Genomic DNA, 20,097 nt, shown 5'->3' with positions numbered 1-20,097 from the left:
GCTGTCCTGTGTCCTGTGTTCTTTTCGATGTTTAAGAGTCGGGGATCTACTCTGTCTCTGTTGAATGACTGAGCTTCTCACCCTGTGAAGAAAGCTCATATCTGTGATCTCACTGATTTGGTCTCTACTCAGAGCTTGTGACCATGCAGTAGATGAGGGTAAGGAATGGCAATGTCATAATTTTACTTTTAAGCTCGACTCCCTCTTCACCACAACAGACTGGTATAGCATCCGCATCACTGCAGCCATGGCACCATTCCAGAGTGGTGGTGTTCCCGTCCCAATAGGCAGTCTCAACATTCATGGATTGGACTCTCAGCGTCTTTGCCATTGAACGCCACCTCACACACATCACATCCAACCTCTATGGCACCTCCTGCGAGCGATGAGTGCGCATGAGGGTCCATGTGATCTTTTCAGGCGGTGACTTGCTGAGCCACATATAATTTTATGTCATTAAATGACAATAAATAGCCAAATTGTTGGCTGTGTCTTATAAAAGACCTCACACTGGATCTTTAGTTCCAAGTTTTCAGGTGGATTATACACAGAAGATCCTTCCTTATTGACAGGGCACAAAGATTTAATGGCAGTCGAGATTGTCCTCTGACTAATAAGACATTTTCTAGACAGTGGAACAGCTGCACACCTGGGAGAAAGTTTGAAGTATTCGGACTACTCAGTCTTGTCCAGCCCACTGGTTCATCAGGAAAGTTTTCTGTAAGCTCCCTTCAGTTCAAATAAATGCAGTTTTATTTATACAGCACTAAATCACAACAGCAGCCGCTTCAAGGCACTTTATATTGTAAGGTAGACCCTACAACAGGGGTGACCAACTCCACACCTCGAGATTTAATTCACAGCTGATTTAAATGACTAAATTACCTCCTCAACATTTCTTGAAGTTCTCCAGAGGCCTGGTGATGAACTAATCATTTGATTCAGGTGTGTTGACCCAGGGTGTTATCTAAAACCTGCAGGACAGTGGCTCTTGAGGCCTGGAGTTGCCCACCAATGCCCTACAATAATACATACAATCCTTAATGTTTTTGTATTCCAGTGTTGTCACTGTTCCTGTGTCTCCTGTCTCCTTCATGGTTTGAGTCTGCAGTTGTTTGTTAGGAATTCTTTTAAAAGGGAGATTTTATTCCTTGGTTTGTCTTGTGCAGTTCTGGTAGAAGATCAAGACACAACTTCTTTAACGTGAACTTTTATGGAGGTAGAGTGTATTTCACAGCAAGACATGAGAACTGTACAGACTGGAAAGTACACGATATATAGACTTTGCTCTTTTTTCCCTTTGGGTCCACAACATTCTTGTACTTGTTGCCATTTTTGAGATTTTCAGCTTTGCAGAGGTGGCAAAAGCACACACACTCTTTACTTAAGTAGAAGTACAGATACTAGTGTTGAAAAATACTCCAGTAAAAGTTGAAGTACTGATTCAACTTCTTTTACTCAAGTAAAAGTGAAAAAGCACCCTGAAATGTACTCAAAGTGAGGAAGTAGAAGAACATTTCTACCACCTGTCTTTGTGCAAAACTAACTGTGCGACATTAACGTAATAATTAAATTATTATTAGTCTAATATTAGGCGATAGGAAGGCAAACCTTATTTCAGTCTAAATTTAAATTCTGATAAAGAAATCACAACTCACAATAATTTCTATTGAGAGCTCCAGTAGATTTTCTTAGTGTATGATCAGCTGACCTGCTGCTCTCTGTGGCTGTGCACAACTGAATTTAACCAGATGTCAGCAGATGTTTTATGAGTTGTCCTGGCAGATTTCGATCCTCTACACTGACAGTACACTGATTGTGCTGTCTTTCTATTGTACACAAACAGTAATGACAGCACAGCAAAACAACCTGTTTATCCTGCACTAATTTTACCCTTAAGTAATTTAACCTTTTGTAACACAGTTAGTGTACCTCAGTTTGTTTTGCAGCACATTTCACAATATGAAAAAACCATAGTGTCACGTAATCGTTCGGGCCTTGGACTCAGCAAAGTCACCAACTAATGTTGCTGGAAGCCAAAGTGCTGGTAGTGTACTCATCCTGGGAGTTTTCCTTCTCACTGTCACCAAGTTCTTGCTTGTGTTATTGCAGTCTTTACCTTACAGTATAAATACCTTCAAGCAACTGTTGTTGTGATTTGGCGCTATATAAATAAAACTGAATAGGATTGAACAGAATTCAAATTTACTCTAAGACTGAGAATATGAGCATCCAGTATAATGCAGAGGAGGGGCTCCTTTTGGCTGCGCCCCTCCTATGTTCAGGTTCATGGGGAATTGCCCTGGCTGTCTATGAACAGATCTGATAGTAGATGGAAATTTAAACATAAAACTACACAAGTTTTGTGTGGTATTTAGTGTTTTAATTGAATACTTTATGTCAGGAGGTGAATGGACTGAAAGAATGGAAAAGGCTTTGTAGAGTTAAAGATGGAAAGAAGACAGAATAATAGAATAATAAGTGATGATGAAGAGGGAAAGAGGGAGCACATATGCATCTTTGCTCAGTGTGTTGAAGGCAATAATTCTCTCCTGTTTATTTTTTTATTTTGTAAAAAATAATTTGACGTAGCTCTCATTTTTATACTTCGTTTTATCTTAGTTTACTTTGCATTTTTCTTTTTTGTTTATGTGCCTTGCATGCTTTTCCTAACTGTAACTGTGCAGGTCTGTGAGCGAACAGCTGCTTCATCGTTTTATCTACATGACAGCCGGAGGGCAGTTTATATCGGTGTTTGTGTACTTCCACAGCTTGACAACAGAATCACCAGTGAAAAGGTCACTTCTCTAATTGGCTCGTCACTCACTCCTGTAGACGTCTTATTGGCACTTTGACCTCTAAATATAAAACATTTACTACAATTAATGTTTAATTTTCTCTTAAATCGCTGGCTTTTTCAGGTTAATGATACATCTTGAGACTTTATTATACATAAACAGAGTTGGTCTACATACAGCTGAGACAATATTACTGGGTTGCCTTATTTTACAGAAATCTGTGTTTTCCTGTTACTTCGTGCTTTTGGGGATCAAATGTATAATATAAAGAATTGGTTTAAAAATATTCCATCACAGGCTTTGTGAGAAAGTCAAAACCTGTTTGATAGGCAACAGCAGTTTTATATGCAAAAACCATGAAAGTGAATTGTAAACTTGGATATTGTTATATAAAGCAAGCAATATTTATTCATTCATATATGATTTTTTTTAAACTCAATTTTTATTATAGTTCACAACCTTACAACTTGTACTTGTCAATGTTCACAAGTCGAACAGATACAGGAGCAGGAACAGCAATGTAGAAGTACAAATTAAAATAAAAACTCCAAAAAGGAAACACAAAACAATACAAAAACAACAAAAAAACACCTTAATATAATATTAAATAACATGTGACAATCTTAGTAGCAAAAATGAACAAAACAAAACAAACCTATGCTAGTTTATTGAAATGATAAAGCATGTATGGGTCGCCAACGCTCGGTGAACAATTCTCTCTGAATCCGCAGAGCATAAAAGTATAAATCTCTCTTACTTTATCAACCCACATATTATATGAAGGTGGGTCAAGATTTAGCCGCGTAATGGTGATACACTTTAGTGCTGCTGTAAGCAAGATTCTTAAGAGATACTTTTTATTGTTTCCTGTAAAACCCTTTTGTAATACCCCTAAAATGGCAAACTGTTAGTTCTTTGTTAATGGTTATTGGAAGACTGTATTCAGGGCTTTAAATACGTCATTCCAAAATGAGCAAATTTTTGGGCATGACCAGAATATGTGTGAATGGGTTCCTAAGTGAGTACCACAATTTCGCCAACAAGTGTCAGGAGTTGTAGGGTTCATTTTAGGAATCATCTCTGGGGTTCTAAAACATCTTATGACCACCTCCCATTTAAATTCTCTCCACAGCCCCGAATTAGTCACAAGATGGGCTTCACCGAACACCTCTTCCCAAGTCTCCTCTGAAATTAGAGTGCCAGTCTCAGCTTCCCACCTAGCCTTAATATTCAAAGTTGCACTTGTATTAAAACTCATAAATGCGTTTTAAAAATTACTGATCAGTTTTGTGAAGGAATTACTTTGATATATTTTTAGAAAAATATTAACATTCATATATGATTGTCTGAAGATATTTTTCACTAAAAATGATCCACTTTTAATATATATTCAGTCAAGAAAAGCATTTCTGCCTTTTAAATGTTTTTTAAATATAAATATAGTATTACAAATGATTGATGGTGCAGCCCTGTTAATTAAACCCGTCTTATTGTTTTCAAATTTTTGAGTATTAGTTTTTCTGCCCACTGTGCTATTTTAGTGTCTGTTGTAGATGCAGTGTTTGTTGTCAGTCCCTTAGCCTTCGTTTTTGTTCTTCCTCTGAATCTCGATGCTTTTATTGACCTTTATATACTCTCTGTTCTTCTCTCTCCAGTGTTATTCAGTGAGTCCTGTGAACCCACATTAGAAATTGTGTACCTCCCCTCTCTCCAACACCATGAGTGTCGTAGCTCTCTCACCGGTGGCCCCTGAGCCAGCCTCGCCGATGCTCACCTCTGTCACTCCTGTCACCCCGAACCTGGACCCCAGCACCTCGAGCTCACTTGCTGCTATCACTGTTCCCCCTCTCGGCCTGGAGCCTCAGTCGAAGGATGGCTCTTCCTCACCGGGCCCAGGCCCCAGCCAGGGAAGCCTCACTGAAGGACCTCACATGGGACAAGACAACTCCCGGAGGTATAAAGCTAGCCAGAGTGATGATCATAACAATTCATGTGTTTTCTCTCATGTTATACACTATTTCTTAAGGTCTAAGAAAGTCTGTGGAAAAGATCACGAGGTAATTCTGTAGCAGTGCTATAAGTCTGTATTGTTGAGGTTGTCTGTCTTGTGTGGCGTATGTTTTTCTTCAGGTCAAAGAAACCTCCGCCTCTCCACACTGGAGCCGACTGGAAGGTCGTCCTACACCTACCAGAGATTGAGAAGTGGCTGAGAGCAACCAGTGACAGAGTGACGCAGCTCACACACTCTGTGGGGCAAGACAGCAACAACCGGCACGTGGACGTCCACTTAGTGCAGCTCAAGGTAGGAATGGATAGCCTGTTTATTTCTGTTTGATGGAAACAGAAAAGGCTTTGACATCTGTTGAATTTAGAATCGCTCGATGAGAATCAACATCATTTTTGAGTCTGTAGCATCTTTTGTGATGCTGGAGATGACAGTTTGTGTGGTATGGGATTAAGATTAAATTAAATCCTTCATTGGCTGCTATAGTAAGCTGATCTCCGATTAGCTTCAGTTTTAAAAATGTTTAGATGTTAACTTGCAGCTGTTGTTTCATACATGCTGTCATCTGGACTTCATGGCCTTTTAGCTCCTTGACACTCCCGTCGCAGCTATTACTGACATTTATATTTTAGTGGTAGGTTCTGATATTAGTGCCTCCATAGTGTACACTAGTGGTTTACAAGTCTGCCCTACAAGTGAAAGATCTCAGATTTTATCTAAGAAAGGGTATATTTCTTTGGGGTTGTGCCAGGAAGTGCATCTGGCTTAAAGAGTCCAAATCAGACATGTTGAGCTACCTGCTGTGGAGAAACTGTGTGAATAAGTGAGCAACCAAAAGTAACTTAGATGTTCGTACATGGTGTTATCAGAGTTGAGGCTTAATTTCAGTATTAACTTGAAAGTTCCTGAATATGTTGTTAGCGTTCTGAACGAAATAGAAGTGTATATATTTGTGTCAGTGCAGGAACGTTAGAGTCAGCGCGCACTGTCTCTCTCTGTGTAACCACGGTGCATTCAAAGGCAGTAGCATAGCGTAGCATACATGCACACGTGTAGAACCTCAGCTGATTCAGCTGTATGACCCCAGGTGGTGAATTTCCCATGATGCCCTTCCTTTCTTCATGGTCTGGATGTTATGTAATAACTGGCTTTCGCTCAGTTACTGACTGTTCATTTATTTATGTCCAGCCACTCCCCAGATTCTTCAGATTCTGCAGCACCAGCCGTCGGTCTTACTCTGTATTATACATCAGTATTTATGTAAGAAGAAGGAAATATGTTGTTTATTTTTGATTGCTTGAATTAATGATGTCCGGCTTATACTCAGTCTGCGAACAGTTTAAATCCTTCCACAGCTTTGACAGAAACGGCACTTTTTGGGAAATGACTGCTGGCACTCTTTTTCTCTTGATTCTGACCAGATATTGCACAGATAGATCAGTGGAGAGGAGCAGCAGCTGTAGTCCAAATTCCCTCTCGTGTTTGAGCTCTTGAACTCTGTAACCCTACAGAGGAAACTCATTTCAGCTGCTAAAATGTTTGAAGGTTAGATATAAACTGACTGGTAAATCGAAACCATTGCCTTCAGCCTCGGCTGCTCCTTCATAACAACAGTCTAGTACATTACTCCACACCCATGAGTAAACAATCCCCAGGGACACTAGAGCAGTTTCACTTTTCCCCCACAGTAATTTTTATTTTTTTTACATTTCCATCCATGCATTTTGTTAACCAGTGCTGGAGCCTAATTTCAGTTATCATAAAATAAAAGAATTTTCAATAAATGGGATAAATAAAGTATTCATCTTTTTACAAAGTTACCAAAAAATCTGCAGGTTTTGAACTTTTAGTTAGACAAAATTATACATTTGAAACATCAACTTAAGTGGTGGGGATTTTGTAATAATTTTAAAAATCATTTTGTGGTGTCAACAAGCTGGATAGATTATATTTCCTCTATTTTTAAATAAACTCTTCATCCATCCCAGCACAGTTGAATCTCACTGAAATCTGTCACACGGGGCTTCCTGAACATCTATTTGATAGTTCTGGTATTATGTAAGTGAGAACCAGACATAGGCTGTTCCAGGAGCTCAACCTTCAAACATAGACACGTTTGTCAGGGCATCCCTTCACGCTCATTCATTCATGTAGATTGAGTTTTAATCTGCTTAGATGTAGCTGAGGTGGATTATCTTTTATTGATGAGATTATTTTAAATTTCACTGACTCAGATGCTTCCTCTCCTTCAAGCCGCTGGTACTGCTTGCTCAGTCTTTGGTGTGTTGGCCTCCTCTCCTCTGCATCATTTTTGTTGTATGGGTTCTCTAAATAGAACATAGCAGCAGTGGCAGAAGCAGCAGCGATGTTTCCAGTAACAGCTGCAGGACTCAACCCAGAGTTGCTCTGAGGCTTCAGACTGGATGTGTGAGGGAGGGAGAGCGAGGGATATTTTCTATTTCCTGCCAGAGAGCTTGGTCTGTAGCTGAGTCACTCCCTGCCATGACTGCACATTCACACACAACTATAGATGCATGTTGTCTCTTAATATTTTTAACTGCACACATTTTTCTGGAAGCTTCCGAATCCTTACTTTTATTGCACCGGAGGAACCAGTTTTTAGAATCCTATTAAAACACGCATTTTATCCTGTGTATCATAATGCGGACAAATGAAACTATAGAACTGGCTTAGAGTTCAAAACAAAAGTAGTGCAAAAATCCAACAGAAAAGATCAGGAATACAACATGATCCAAACACAGGAGCTGGGAACCAGGAGGGAAAAGTCACAAATTCTCTGACACAACATGAAGGACAGATGTTTAAACACACACAGGAGGATGTTTGGGGCATAGCTGAAATTAGGGAGAATGATGTAAAGCTAAATATAATATACACGCAAGACAAGAGTTTCAAAGATGCTTCAAAGAGTCCATCATTGTTCCTGTCCCGAAGAAACCCCACCCTGCTTCTCAATGACTATCGCCCTGTAGCCCTCACCTCAGTAGTGATGAAGTGCTTTGAACGCCTGGTCAGAGACTTCATCGTTTCTTCACTACCAGACACACTGGACCCACTACAGTTTGTGCGGTCAGCTGAGCGCACCATCCGCTCCGAGCTCCCTGACCTGCACTCAATCTACAGCAGGCGGTGCTGGACCAAGGCCAGGAAGATCGTGAAGGACCTCAGCCATCCCAACAACAGACTGTTCTCTCTGTTGAGGTCAGGAAAGCGATTCCGCTCCCTGAAGACCAACACAGAGAGACTGAGGAGGAGCTTCTTCCCGCAGGCGATACGGTCTCTCAATCACACCACCACACAGTACTGACCCACACATATAGTTCTTACACACACACTGGACTTTCTGGACTTTGTTTTCACTTCATCACTTAAATCACTTTAAGCATATTTGCACTGCACAAGACATAATGTGGATTGCACAACACTGGACATTATATTCTTCATTTCCAGTTAATACTTGTACAGCTGCTGTTATTGTGTGTGTATATATATATATATTTATTTATATTTCTTCATACATTCTTATATAGTTCTATATTGTGTATTTTGTTGTACAGTTATTTTATTTTCAACTTTAATTTATATATTTTATCTTATTCTTTCCCAGTTAAATTTACCCTTCATTCTAATTTGTGTTGTACAGTTATTTCATTTTTTATATTTTATATTCTTATATTTTATTCCTTCCTAGTTAAATTTACACTTTTTAATTTTTCATATTTATTTCCTATCTTATTCATAGCCCTTTCCTTTTTTTTTTCTTTAGGTCACGAGCAGTTGTCTAAGCATTTCACTGCATATCGTACTGTGTATGACTGTGTACGTGACAAATAAAATTTGAAAATTTGAATTTGAAGAGGCTAGCGATATAAAACAGGAAGTAACTAACACCAGTACAAAGACTGAGAATTCACAACCAGACAGAGGAGAGGCAGGATAAAGAAACTCAGGGAATTAACTCTCATTGCAAATTACAGTTCTAGCTCATCTATACACACACACACACACACACACACACACACACACACACACACACACAGGTTTATATGTGTACACTGATCTATGTAAACCTCCCTCATCAAACACATAGATGTAATTTTGCTTAAGAAAAACTCATCAAATAATCAGTTTTTTCTCTCATCCCCTTTAAATGAATGTATCATATACTAGTTATATAGCACCAGGCATAGCGGAATTAGCTTGGTTTGTCCCCAGTATACACTTTTTTGCTTTTGCTTTCTCAGGGACTCAGGTCAGATTGACTACTTTTCTTTTAAAATATTTATCTATTGCTATTTTTGTCTCACTCACAGCAAGACTATTATCTAACTTCTTCGTCTTCTTCTGTTTTACTGGCAGTTGGCAACCCATTTAATTAGAGCAGTTATTTGCACTGCCCTCTAGTGGAAGAGAATGTAATTGTTCTGCCCGTTACTCACACCGGTCATTTAGATTACTAATCCGGTGGAACCAGAAAATCTTCCACGGCACACCTATGTGCCGCAGCACAGTGGTTGGGAAAAACTGATCTAAACAACAGCCACCTCATCAATACTGCATACTGCATACATACTCTGACTTCACACTAAAAACACATGAAGCCTTAAACAACCCTCTTAAATACGCAAGAACCAGAAGTTGTATTCTTTCCTTTTCACTTCTGCTTCTGTTTGTCGCCCTCCAGAAAGATAAAGGACACACAGAAGCTCCGCACATCTGACAGCGTGTGTCGAGTCTGTTTGTTTTAAAGATTACATCACTGTCAGTGCTGGGAAATGACTCGGTCAGACCCACAGAGACGACTGTGTGTGTGTGACACAGTTACAAATCTGGCTTTGTTCTGTGGGTAAATGACGTCACTCTGGCTGTATGTCATTTATTAGCTACTAATGAGTCTTGATTTCTCAGCAGAACCATAAACAGCAAATCCTGCTATTGACATTATTTTAGAGTATCTTAGCATCAGGCTGAAAAGCTCTATTTTTGTTCATCTGTTCATCCCAGCATCACAGTGACGTGATGCACCACTGGAGGTCAGCAAAGGCAAGATTTTCAAAGTCACAAAGTGACACTCTGACTATACAACGACTGCAAAAATGTCTGAGAAATACGTGAGGAAAGTCATAAAGAAAGATAAATAATACAAATATTGTAGGTTGTTAGTGTTGCCATTAGTCTTTTGTCCACAGTTTGTTGAGATTTGGCGTATTTGTCAGGAGCCGTGCTGACAAACAGCAAAGACAATAAAGAAGCACGGAGAGATCAAAGCGCCAAACAAAAACAGCTGAGATGTTTCTGTGCAGTCAGAGCTGCAAAGGAAAAACAGATGCGGCTCCTTCTGTTGTTGTTGATGGTGTGTGCGTTCTGACGCCTCCGTCAGTTCATGTTTGTGTCGGGTCTGAGCTACAGCCTGCAGAAAAGCTCAGCAGCCTGAATCAGTCAGTGAGCAGCAGCTTTTAGTGAATCAAATCAAAACAGTGCAGAGAAACACAGAAAACAAAAAACTTTGACTCTTTTCTATTTATTCTACAATGAATCGCCTTAAACTTTTATCTCCCAACCCCTCAGTTGTTGTTGATTCATTTCATGTTGCAGATGAAGGTAAAAAAAAAGTCAATAAAGAGTAAAATCATTAGCACGGAGACATTGTACCGGACCTTGAAACTTTCAAGTCAATACTTCAGCATAAATTAAAATAAAATTAATATAAAGAAAATCTTTTGTCAAACAATAGCTAAATTTTATTTTGTCATCATCACATATCGCTGATCTCTTCAGGTGGCTGCTTTATAGTTCTAACTGCAGCACTGAAGCAGTAAACAGACGACCACCACTGAACAGGTTTACTGGCTCTCATTCCCTGGTTGTCGGCTCCATCTAGTGGTCATTTGTCTTTATTACAGCAAGAGACAGAGCCAATCACACTGCTGATTCTGACAGCGTTTTAGTAAAATGGTTTTGTTGGGAAAGAAAGAAATGTATAAAATGCTGCTTAACCATACCTGACGTCAGATACGATTGCAGATGGTATCTAACAGTATAATATAATCAGCAATTACAACAATAATAAAAAAAAGTCCATACGAGTTTTTCTTTTTTACCTTATTTTTCTCCCTGATTTGTTCTACAGTCACATGTCCATAAATGCTAATGGTCATGGAAACTACTTAGATGACAGGATTAAAGTATCTGGCAAGTTCCATCTAAATGAATAATACAAACATGCACTCACCAGTACTTCCAAAGCTAGTCAATAACATGCTGTATCTGATTTATTTCATTCAGAGATGTAGATCTGTTTTTTAAGAAGAGTGATAGAAATCTTGAATTTGGACACTTGGCAAATAAACTGCTATCTGTGTGTTTAAGTTATTATTAAGGCTTAAAAATTGCCTGCAGATGGTTGTGTCTAATTTCTTTTGAACCCCTAAACTTTGAGTACTGTTTATAAAAGTTTTAAACAGTTTATTTTGTGACGTAGTATTTCAATTAATACTGATGTGCAAAACTCACAAAAAACCTGTTAATTGGTAAGCTTCAGTGGAAATAGTTAGAACCAGGCTATGGTTGACCTTCCTTCCAGCTACGTTACACTAACTACATCGTGACTCCTGCTTCTTATACAGGCCCAAATTTGCACACGAGAGTAATGTTAATCTTCCTATTTAACTCTTTGAAGTGTAATTCTGAAAAATCTCCAAATCTTACAACACAGCCTGGCCACCCTAGCCTCACTCCAGGTTTGTATTAAGCGGTTCAGCTCGGCTGCTAGCCTGCAAATAATTGCACTTAAGGCTTTATATGCATATGTTATCAGAGATTTTTTCGGTATTTTGAGAATGAGCTCCTGCATTGTATCCCAATACTGAGCATTAGGCTGGAGTTGGTTGAACTTTGACTTAATTGCAGACATGGCACTGGTGGGTGTCAGGCTCAGCGACAGAGCGGGAGATGGAAGTGGACAGATCGCCAGACTGCTGTTTGAAATTGTATTCATGCCTCTGGTGTTCTGTCTCCTTCTTCATCGTGTCCTCGCTGCTCTTTTCTCACTTTGTTTCTTTCTTTTATTCTCTCCTTCCTTTGCTCTCGCTCTCTGCCCCCCTCCCCTTATCATATTTATAATGCGTTTGCCTGCAGGGCATTTTTCTATAACCTGACCTTGCAACAGAGCGACTGTAGGACACGATTATAGTGATGCAACCACTGTGTGTGTGTGCGTGTGTGTGTGTGTGTGTTGGTATGCCAGCCTCTTAGCCATTCTTAGCATCATGCTGCAGGCGCTGTGTAACAGCTGCATGGAGAATGTCCTGGACTGCTCTGAGAGGCAGAGGCTGCTGCACAGTACAACATACACACCCAAGAATTCTTCATGTGCGCACATGTTTGATTGTTAGAGACAGATGCATCAGTGCTTTTAGTGATTCGGTCATCTTTAGGAAACTTTATAATGTCTGGCTTTGCAGACGAAAACTTTCATACAGGTCTTTACAATTTCTTTACATCGTCTTAGAAAAGCATGTTGAAATCTGTTAGTCTCACTTCTTTTCCCGGTCAAACACAGTACTTACATTTGGCACTAACTGTTTCAAATTACACAAATCACATGAATATTTAATGAACATTGCAACATTTCTACTGTGCAAATTACAGCCAAGTGATTTTAAAAACTGTACCTGCAATATGTGAGGCCTGAATCTGTCAGCAGGGTGTTATGTGTTTTTCTGAGTTGTGCAGACTGTTTCTGTGATCTGGTGACAGGTAGAAGGTGATAGAGTGACAAATTTTGCAGTTATCAGGACCTATGTTTGTTTTTACCGCCTGCTGCTTGTCTCACATTTCCTCTCACTTCTTCGGTGGTTTTGTGTTGTTGTTTCCGTCTCCTGCTGGCGCTAGTAGCAAGGCTCACTTTGTGTGGGGTCTTACATTTGCTGGGGACGTGCTTGTTGTCTCCTTTATTTTTCTTCTCATTGCTTACCTTCTATTAACTCCACAATGCAGACGTGTTTGAGTTATCTTCACTACAGTGTGCAGATAAGGACAGGGCACAATGTGGGAGGAGTCCGATATATTTCTTTGGGACATAATCTTCCTTCAGATACAATGAGGTAATGTTATCTGGTTTGTTTTCATGCACGGAAAGCACCCATGGCCGCTGATTCATTGTGTACACTGTGTTCTTAATTCATGTTGTTTCACCTACTGTATGGGAGAAAATGTACCTCAAAGCTTGATGAACTATTACCTCTCCCTATTTACTGTTTTTTTAATGTTGAGTTTGCTGATCATGTCCACATCCTAAATTGATCCTGAATCATAACAGCTCCCACTCTTCTGAGAAGACTTTCCACATGACTTCACCATTCCCAAATAATTATCTTCATATTTTTTGCTATGTTGGCTTTGTTGGCTGACCACTCCTGGCGCGGGTAACGTGCTAATGACTAAGCTTTACTCTACACAGTCTGTGTGACCTGGGATTGGTGGAGAACAGACTCATTAGAAAATAAAAACATGTTGGGAGTTATTTCCGCATTAAACTTTCACTCCTTCTTCAGGAGAAAATACATTTTCTTTGAAAGAACAGCACCCACTTGTTAAAACTGTGCGCACTGTTGTCCAGCTCTGGAACATGATCAGGTTTTGCTACAGCAAATGTGATCTGTGTGTCCCACAGAGTTTCATTTGAACACAGCCCAGAGGCAGCAGAGTCCAGCCTGCTGTCTCCCAGCTGTCGTGGTATTTCTGTCTGCTGATGTCACCGTCACAGGAAGGAATTTTGGAATCTCTTTTCAACATGCGTGGCTATTAAGGCAAAGGAGAAGAGGAACGAAGAAAGGAGGCAGTAGAGGAACTGAGCCGCTCATCTTTTCTAACAGCTCAAACTTAAATGTCATTAGTTCTAACCAAGACCTTTATATTTCCAGAATATCAGTTTAATGAGGGTACATTTAAGATCCCAGTCTTCAGAAATTTATCCTCATGCAAAAAACATAAACTTGAAACTTTCATATCCGAGCTTTTACCACAAGAAAATTACAGCGTGTTGGGTCAAATGACCTCAGCATCTTGGAGTACATTTACTTTTCTGAGACAAGGACCTCTTGACTTCTACCCCAGGAATCATATTTCACGTGGCTGAACTGTGACCCCTGCCTGTCAGTGGCCAGCTTTCATCACATAACATTGCACTTTCAGGTTGGAGTGTGCAGGTAGAAATAATCAGTGGGCCACATAGGTGGTTGGAAGCCTTGAGGTTGGAGCAATAAATTCCAAATGCTGGTTTTCATCCTAAATGATGAAAACATTTCCTCAAGAGGAGGTGGGCTTATACAGGATATTGAGTTATGTATTGCAGGCAGCGAGCTATCCAGGAAGAACAGAGCAAAAATACAGTTTATTTAATGTACCAATGTTTGCTTTTCACATTAAGATCTTAATTGCCTTCATGTTAAATTACCATTGCTGTATCTGGAGGAACCAGTGTGAATGGTAAGAGTTTTTACTAGCTACCTGACACAACACTGCTGTCAAGGCTTAAGTGTAAAGTGACTGAGATTTACTGAAGCATGAGAGTGAATATTAAATTACCAATGAAAGGAGTTCATGTCTGAAACAAATGTTATGCTAAGATGGAAACCACTCAGTTGTTATTTACAGTCACAGGCCTGCGTGCTTAGAAAGTGCTAAGCTAAAAATGAAGGTTTAGTGTGGAGTGAGAGGAGACAGACGAGGATTTAGAGAGTATATAACCAAGAGGTGTGTGTTGGTATCCATGATCATATATGTGTTTGTATCTGTGTGTGTGTGTGTGTGAATGGGGTTAGGCCTAAAATAACCTCTGCAACTGTTGTCACCCCTCCTCTCCTCTCACCAACACTCCCACTCAAGAAGCAGGTCAGCACACAAACACACTCACACTACTGGAGTGTCATACGCTCACCATTTCACATATTGGTGCTGCAGTGTGTTTTAGTGCTCTGTGCAGTTATACTGTTTGATTACTCTTGGTGTTTTGGGTGTTCTGGGGGAATACCAAGGAATCAGAAAAAACGAACTGAAAAAAGCCTGTAAGGTAAGGCACGGTGTTAACTGCTTTAAATGTGAAGTCATTCTTGCCCGAATGATAGCCGTAAACCGAACGCAGTCTTGGCCTGTAATCCTAGTTTTATCTGATGAATTTTGTATTAAGTAAAACTCAAGTATGTCCTTATTGGAAAGCTTCCTGCAGTTGTAATTAACTTTAAATTCTGACATTACAAATAAGCAGCATTTGGAAAATATTTATTTCTGCAGTTTGACAGACACAGGCATGTGCTTATTGACAGATTAGTAAATTGCCAGAATTCCACTCGACAAAAACTGAAGCATTAAGTTCTTGGACTGTTTGTACAACAGAGCCGATCGTGCTGTTTGTCAGGTAATTACACTAAACTGGTCCATAAAGGCACCAACAGCTCAAATGTGATGGAGCGGTCCATTTCAATGACTTGAGTTGATGGTGATGTCAGACATGGCAGATGCCTGGCAGCGGTCGGTCATTATACCTGTAACTTTAAGCCTGACAAGTATCCATATCAGTGAGTTAGAAATAAATGCGCCCACCATGCAGTGATTATGAAAGGACTGTTAAAAGAGGCTCGAACTGTTATACCAGGCTGTAAACCTACTTTTTAATGCTCTTATGGGAACTGACTCGTATTTGAAGCCAGCCTTAAGTGGCCAGCAGAGGAACCTTTAGTGCTGGCTTTCAGCCCTGTAGCTTGGCTCTTGTCTCTGCGATTAAACCAGAGGTGTCAAACTTAAGGCCCGGGGGCCAAAATTGATCTGCCAGAGATTCCAATCTGGCCCCTGTACATCTTCAGGACAGTGAAGAAGGAAATAAACTTTATTTAGATTTTATTTTCATAAGTAAACAACAATAAATAATAAATAGAAATAAATAAGTAATAGATAGATATAGATAGCTAAACAAATAAGTAACAGAAAGTTCCTTGTTCCTTGATTTGTACAGTCACAGTAAGAGAAGAAGGAATAAAGATATTCTGTCAATTTACAAAAATTTCCATGATAAAATGAAAGGACAGTAATTTAAAATGATAAAATTTAAAACAGATTTAATTCTTATGATTTAATCCCAAAGCAGCATTTTTTTTAAATCGTGTAGAAAAACTGTTATATATTGTTGAAATTGCATTTCTTTTTCTTATATTAAAATATCCCAGTTAGTGCCAAATGTAAGTACTGTGTTTGACCGGGATTCAATGTGTGGTTAAATTTCCTTATACTGACAGAAAGAAGAAATTCCCTGGACGTGGCCCGCGATGTAAAACGAGTTTGACATCCCTGGATTTTAAGGTTTTAAGGCAACACTACTTTTTGCCACATCTCAGTATAATTGTTATATCTTTATCAGTGGTTTTGATAATAAAGTCAGTCAGGTTTTTTTTGCCCAAGTTCAAATCTGTGCTCATTGGACAAAAGAATCACAGTAATGTCACGTGTACATCTGCTATTGACTGATGTGCCATTTGGCTCATGTATAAACTTATTACTCAGATACTTAGTTCTGTTACATTTTGCTACTTTTTCTTTGCCTCCTTCACAAGACACTCGTGTGAAATGAAGCATTTTTTGCAGAGGACTTTGATTGATGCTCTTTGCCTCCAGCAGAGTTCAAGTTTTTTAAATGTCCAGCAGCAGAGACACCGCTGCAGAGTTCCAGCCTCAGACGAAAAAAAGGCAGAGTTTGGAGTCTTTTTGCAGAAGCTACCACTTTGAAAAAATTACTGTAACAAGTCTTTGTATCGCAGCAGCGGGTCCAGGCCTTCTTTGAAGCGGCTTAATTTGAATACTCCAGGGGGAGAAGGAGCACACGGTATTTGATCTCCAAGGTAAAACATGCTGCGCTGATGGGCTGAAGTGAAGGAGTTGAAGGTTATTAGATCGAATGGGTGCGGATGAGGCCGAGCTGTCGCATGCAGTTTGAACGCGGCCAAACTGAAGCCCTTGATGTCTGCGGTGATGAGGATGAGCAAGGATTAGAGCTGAAGCCCAAGTCGACTTGCTTCAGATTGATTTTAGGCAATTAGAAACCCTGCTGGATGTATGGACTCTGTGATTGACAGGTCATGTCTTGACTCTACGTGACTCGAGTGCATGAAAAACTGTGCAGTGTGTGCGTGTTGCTGTGATCGAATGATTGTCTATTATAGTGATGCAGGAGTTCTTTATAAATAAAGATGTTGAAGTAAATGTATATTTTAAACACACGCAGAAATCCAAAGTTAGCAGGCATACATTAATGTATTACTGTGAATCACACACACTCAAATGAAAGTTTATGTAGGCACTGGCAATGTGTAAACAAGCTGTTCAATGTTAATCACCTGTCAATCCAATGAACAGTGAATCTTTCATCCAGTTCTCTGTGTTGTTTTTACAGAGTTGTGAATCCTTCTGTTTCCTCTGTGTGGAACAATATGTCACATAACCTAGATCTAGCCTAGAGCTGGGAAATGTGGCTAACACATATAATTGGAATCAATTTTCTATTTCTGCAAATGGAAAAAGGACATTAAAATTTGATTGAAACGCCATTTTTTGTTTAAGACTTGCCGTGCAAAGCTGTCATATGCATAGTTAAAAAAATACGTCGTCCCGCACAGCTATAAACTGCCAGAAAAACAGAGCGTGGACATATGATTTCATAATTAGTTTCAGCGCAGAGCAGAAAAGCCTGCACACTAATTCAGCTGCTCCTGCTGTTTGTGCTCCTTTAGCTGTCATGACTTTCACCTCTGGGATTACATCTCATCGGCAGATACAAGCAGACTGAGCTTTTTTCTTCTTCTTATACATATGGGGACAGAATGAGTAAATTTCATTTTTTTAAAAAGTGTTTCCCAAGTGCTGTTAAACAGAGCAAGGTCGGAATTATTAGCTAACTGATGTTAGCAGTTGGTTTTGTATCAGTTTTGCTGGAGAATAGCTTGTAGTAATTGTTGTAGTTTTTCCAAGATAACCCCCAAATATTTAGACTCCTTCCTTATTTTTTAGATGACCATTTGGGAAAGTGAGTCAAAACTTTTACCACCAGGAGGCAGAGAAAGTTTTAGTATAGGACCCCCCTGGCAATAAGAAACAAGAAAACGCTGCAACACTGTATCTATATCAGCAAAAATAAACTTAATGTGCGTCGTGGCAAACATTACGTTTACAGCATCTTAACAATCTATAATAAAAGCTACTTAGTTAAGTGTCACAAGTCAGTCTGTTACTCTCGAAGAGCCATCTCCAGCACAACAAAGCTAATCAGAAGTTTGTTCTTGTTTACTCTTTGTGAGTGAGTGTGTATCAGAGGGCCACTTTCCCAATGCTTCGTGTTAGCTTTACCCATGCAACTATTTTTAAACACATGAATTCACAATAAGTAGCTTTAACCAGTTTTCCTTTTATTTTTACATTTAGGTTTTCATCCCACTTAATCTAAAAATATTATAAAATTTCAGCACATTTCAGAGATCCATCTGTAAACCTAGCCTTAGGCTGAGGGGACACTAGGCAGTTTTCTTAGCTGAGAGTTGTTTGGCCAAAATATCTGATTACATGAGAATATCTTGCTTAGAAATGCAGATGCATTAAAAAAAGAGAATAAAAAGCCAGACCATGCTGAGACAATGACCAATGGTTTGGAAAAGGCATTTCAGAAAATACAGTTCCTCCTTTAGTCTTCACACAGCTTGTTTGAAAGCTTGAAAACAGAAGGTGCTTGGTCAACTCAGACCATAAAACACTACCTCTATTCAAAATCTTGCATTTTCATATGCAGATTTCTGTTTACAGAGATCATTAAAGGATAGACATTATCATTTATTTATACATTTTTAATGGCAAGAGGTCACAGGACAGAAAAATATAGACTGATGTAGACACGCTGTCATTGTGAATATATCTGCACTCCCTTGGCGGGGTCTCATTAGCTGCTAGTACTCTGCCTGGATTCAGGATCTTCTAACAAATGACTTCAGATCCTAGTGGCAGACTCTGTGTTAATTTGGTATGATGGGCCCTCTGCTGAGCGCTGTGATGTGTGTGTATGTGTATTAGCATTTGAAAGCTATGGGTGAATTATTGAAGCCAGTGACATTTTCACCAGTGTTTTAAAGTGACATGACAGCGCTTTGATGACGAAACTTGCTGTGTGTGTGTTAACTAAGGGTTCAAGAACATTGTGTGTGCAGTGAGGGATTGTGGATGTTTTGAGGATTTACTTGGAGAATTAGTGTATACTGTATTGCCAAGGTTATATGGTGAGTTTTCTGAACATCACCTAGGAGTTTTAAATATATACCATAAGTGCATCTACTATGAGGTTGAGGTGCATCACTGGCAGTTGCCAGTAATTTTATGTCTGCATTAGAAATCAAGCATTATCATTTCAGTCCGGTTGTTTTCCAAAAAAAATGAAAATTGCGAAGGCAATACCACTATACAAAAGTAATGACAAACACAGTTTTACCAATTATAGGCCTATTTCTCTACTGCCTCAATTCTCAAAAATTCTAGAAAAACTTTTTAATTCAAGATTAGAAAAATTCCTTGAAAAACATCAAATAATAAATGTTGGTCAGTATGGTTTCAGAACGCAAAGAACCACTTCAATGGCGATAATTGAGGCAGTAGAAGAAATTACTGATACACTGGATAAAAATAAATATGCAGTTGGTATTTTTGTTGATCTCAAAAAGGCCTTTGACACAATCAATCACTCAATTTTACTGGATAAATTGGAACGATATGGTATTCGAGGGAAAGCTGGTAACTGGTTAAAAAGTTACCTAACGGGTCGGGAACAATAGGGCATTACCATTCAGAGAAACTTGGTATTGCATGTGGTGTTCCCCAAGGGTCAGTGTTGGGACCAAAACTTTTCAATGTATACATAAATGATATTTTTGATGTTTCTCAAGTACTTAAACTCATACTGTTCGCAGATGACACCAACATATTTTTCAGTAGCGATGATTATACTGATCTTGTAATGACCGTAAACAGGGAGCTAAAATTAATAAAAAAATGGATGGATATAAATAAATTATCATTAAATATAAATAAAACTAAAGCAATGTTTTTTGGTAATTTAAAATATAATGTAGAATTACCAATTATCATTGAAGGTGTACCAATTGATAATGTGAGTGAAAACAAATTTTTGGGAGTTATAATTGATAACAAAATTTCATGGAAACCCCACGTCAGACACATAAAAACCAA

General features: G+C 39.1%; 1 protein-coding gene across 1 annotated transcript in view; it reads left to right on the top strand.

The window, feature by feature from the left end:
• akap6 (A kinase (PRKA) anchor protein 6) overlaps positions 1–20,097 on the top strand; it is a 223,063-nt gene that overhangs the window by 23,486 nt on the left and 179,480 nt on the right. The window contains exons 2-3 of the mRNA XM_026151733.1: positions 4,454–4,752; positions 4,929–5,100. Of these exons, the coding sequence (XP_026007518.1) occupies positions 4,517–4,752; positions 4,929–5,100 (408 nt within the window). The 5' untranslated portion in view covers positions 4,454–4,516. The remainder of the gene's footprint in view (positions 1–4,453; positions 4,753–4,928; positions 5,101–20,097) is intronic.

The sequence above is a fragment of the Astatotilapia calliptera genome, chromosome 19 (assembly GCF_900246225.1).
Source record: "Astatotilapia calliptera chromosome 19, fAstCal1.2, whole genome shotgun sequence".
Lineage (NCBI taxonomy): Eukaryota > Metazoa > Chordata > Actinopteri > Cichliformes > Cichlidae > Astatotilapia > Astatotilapia calliptera.
This window is presented reverse-complemented; position numbering and strand designations above follow the sequence as displayed.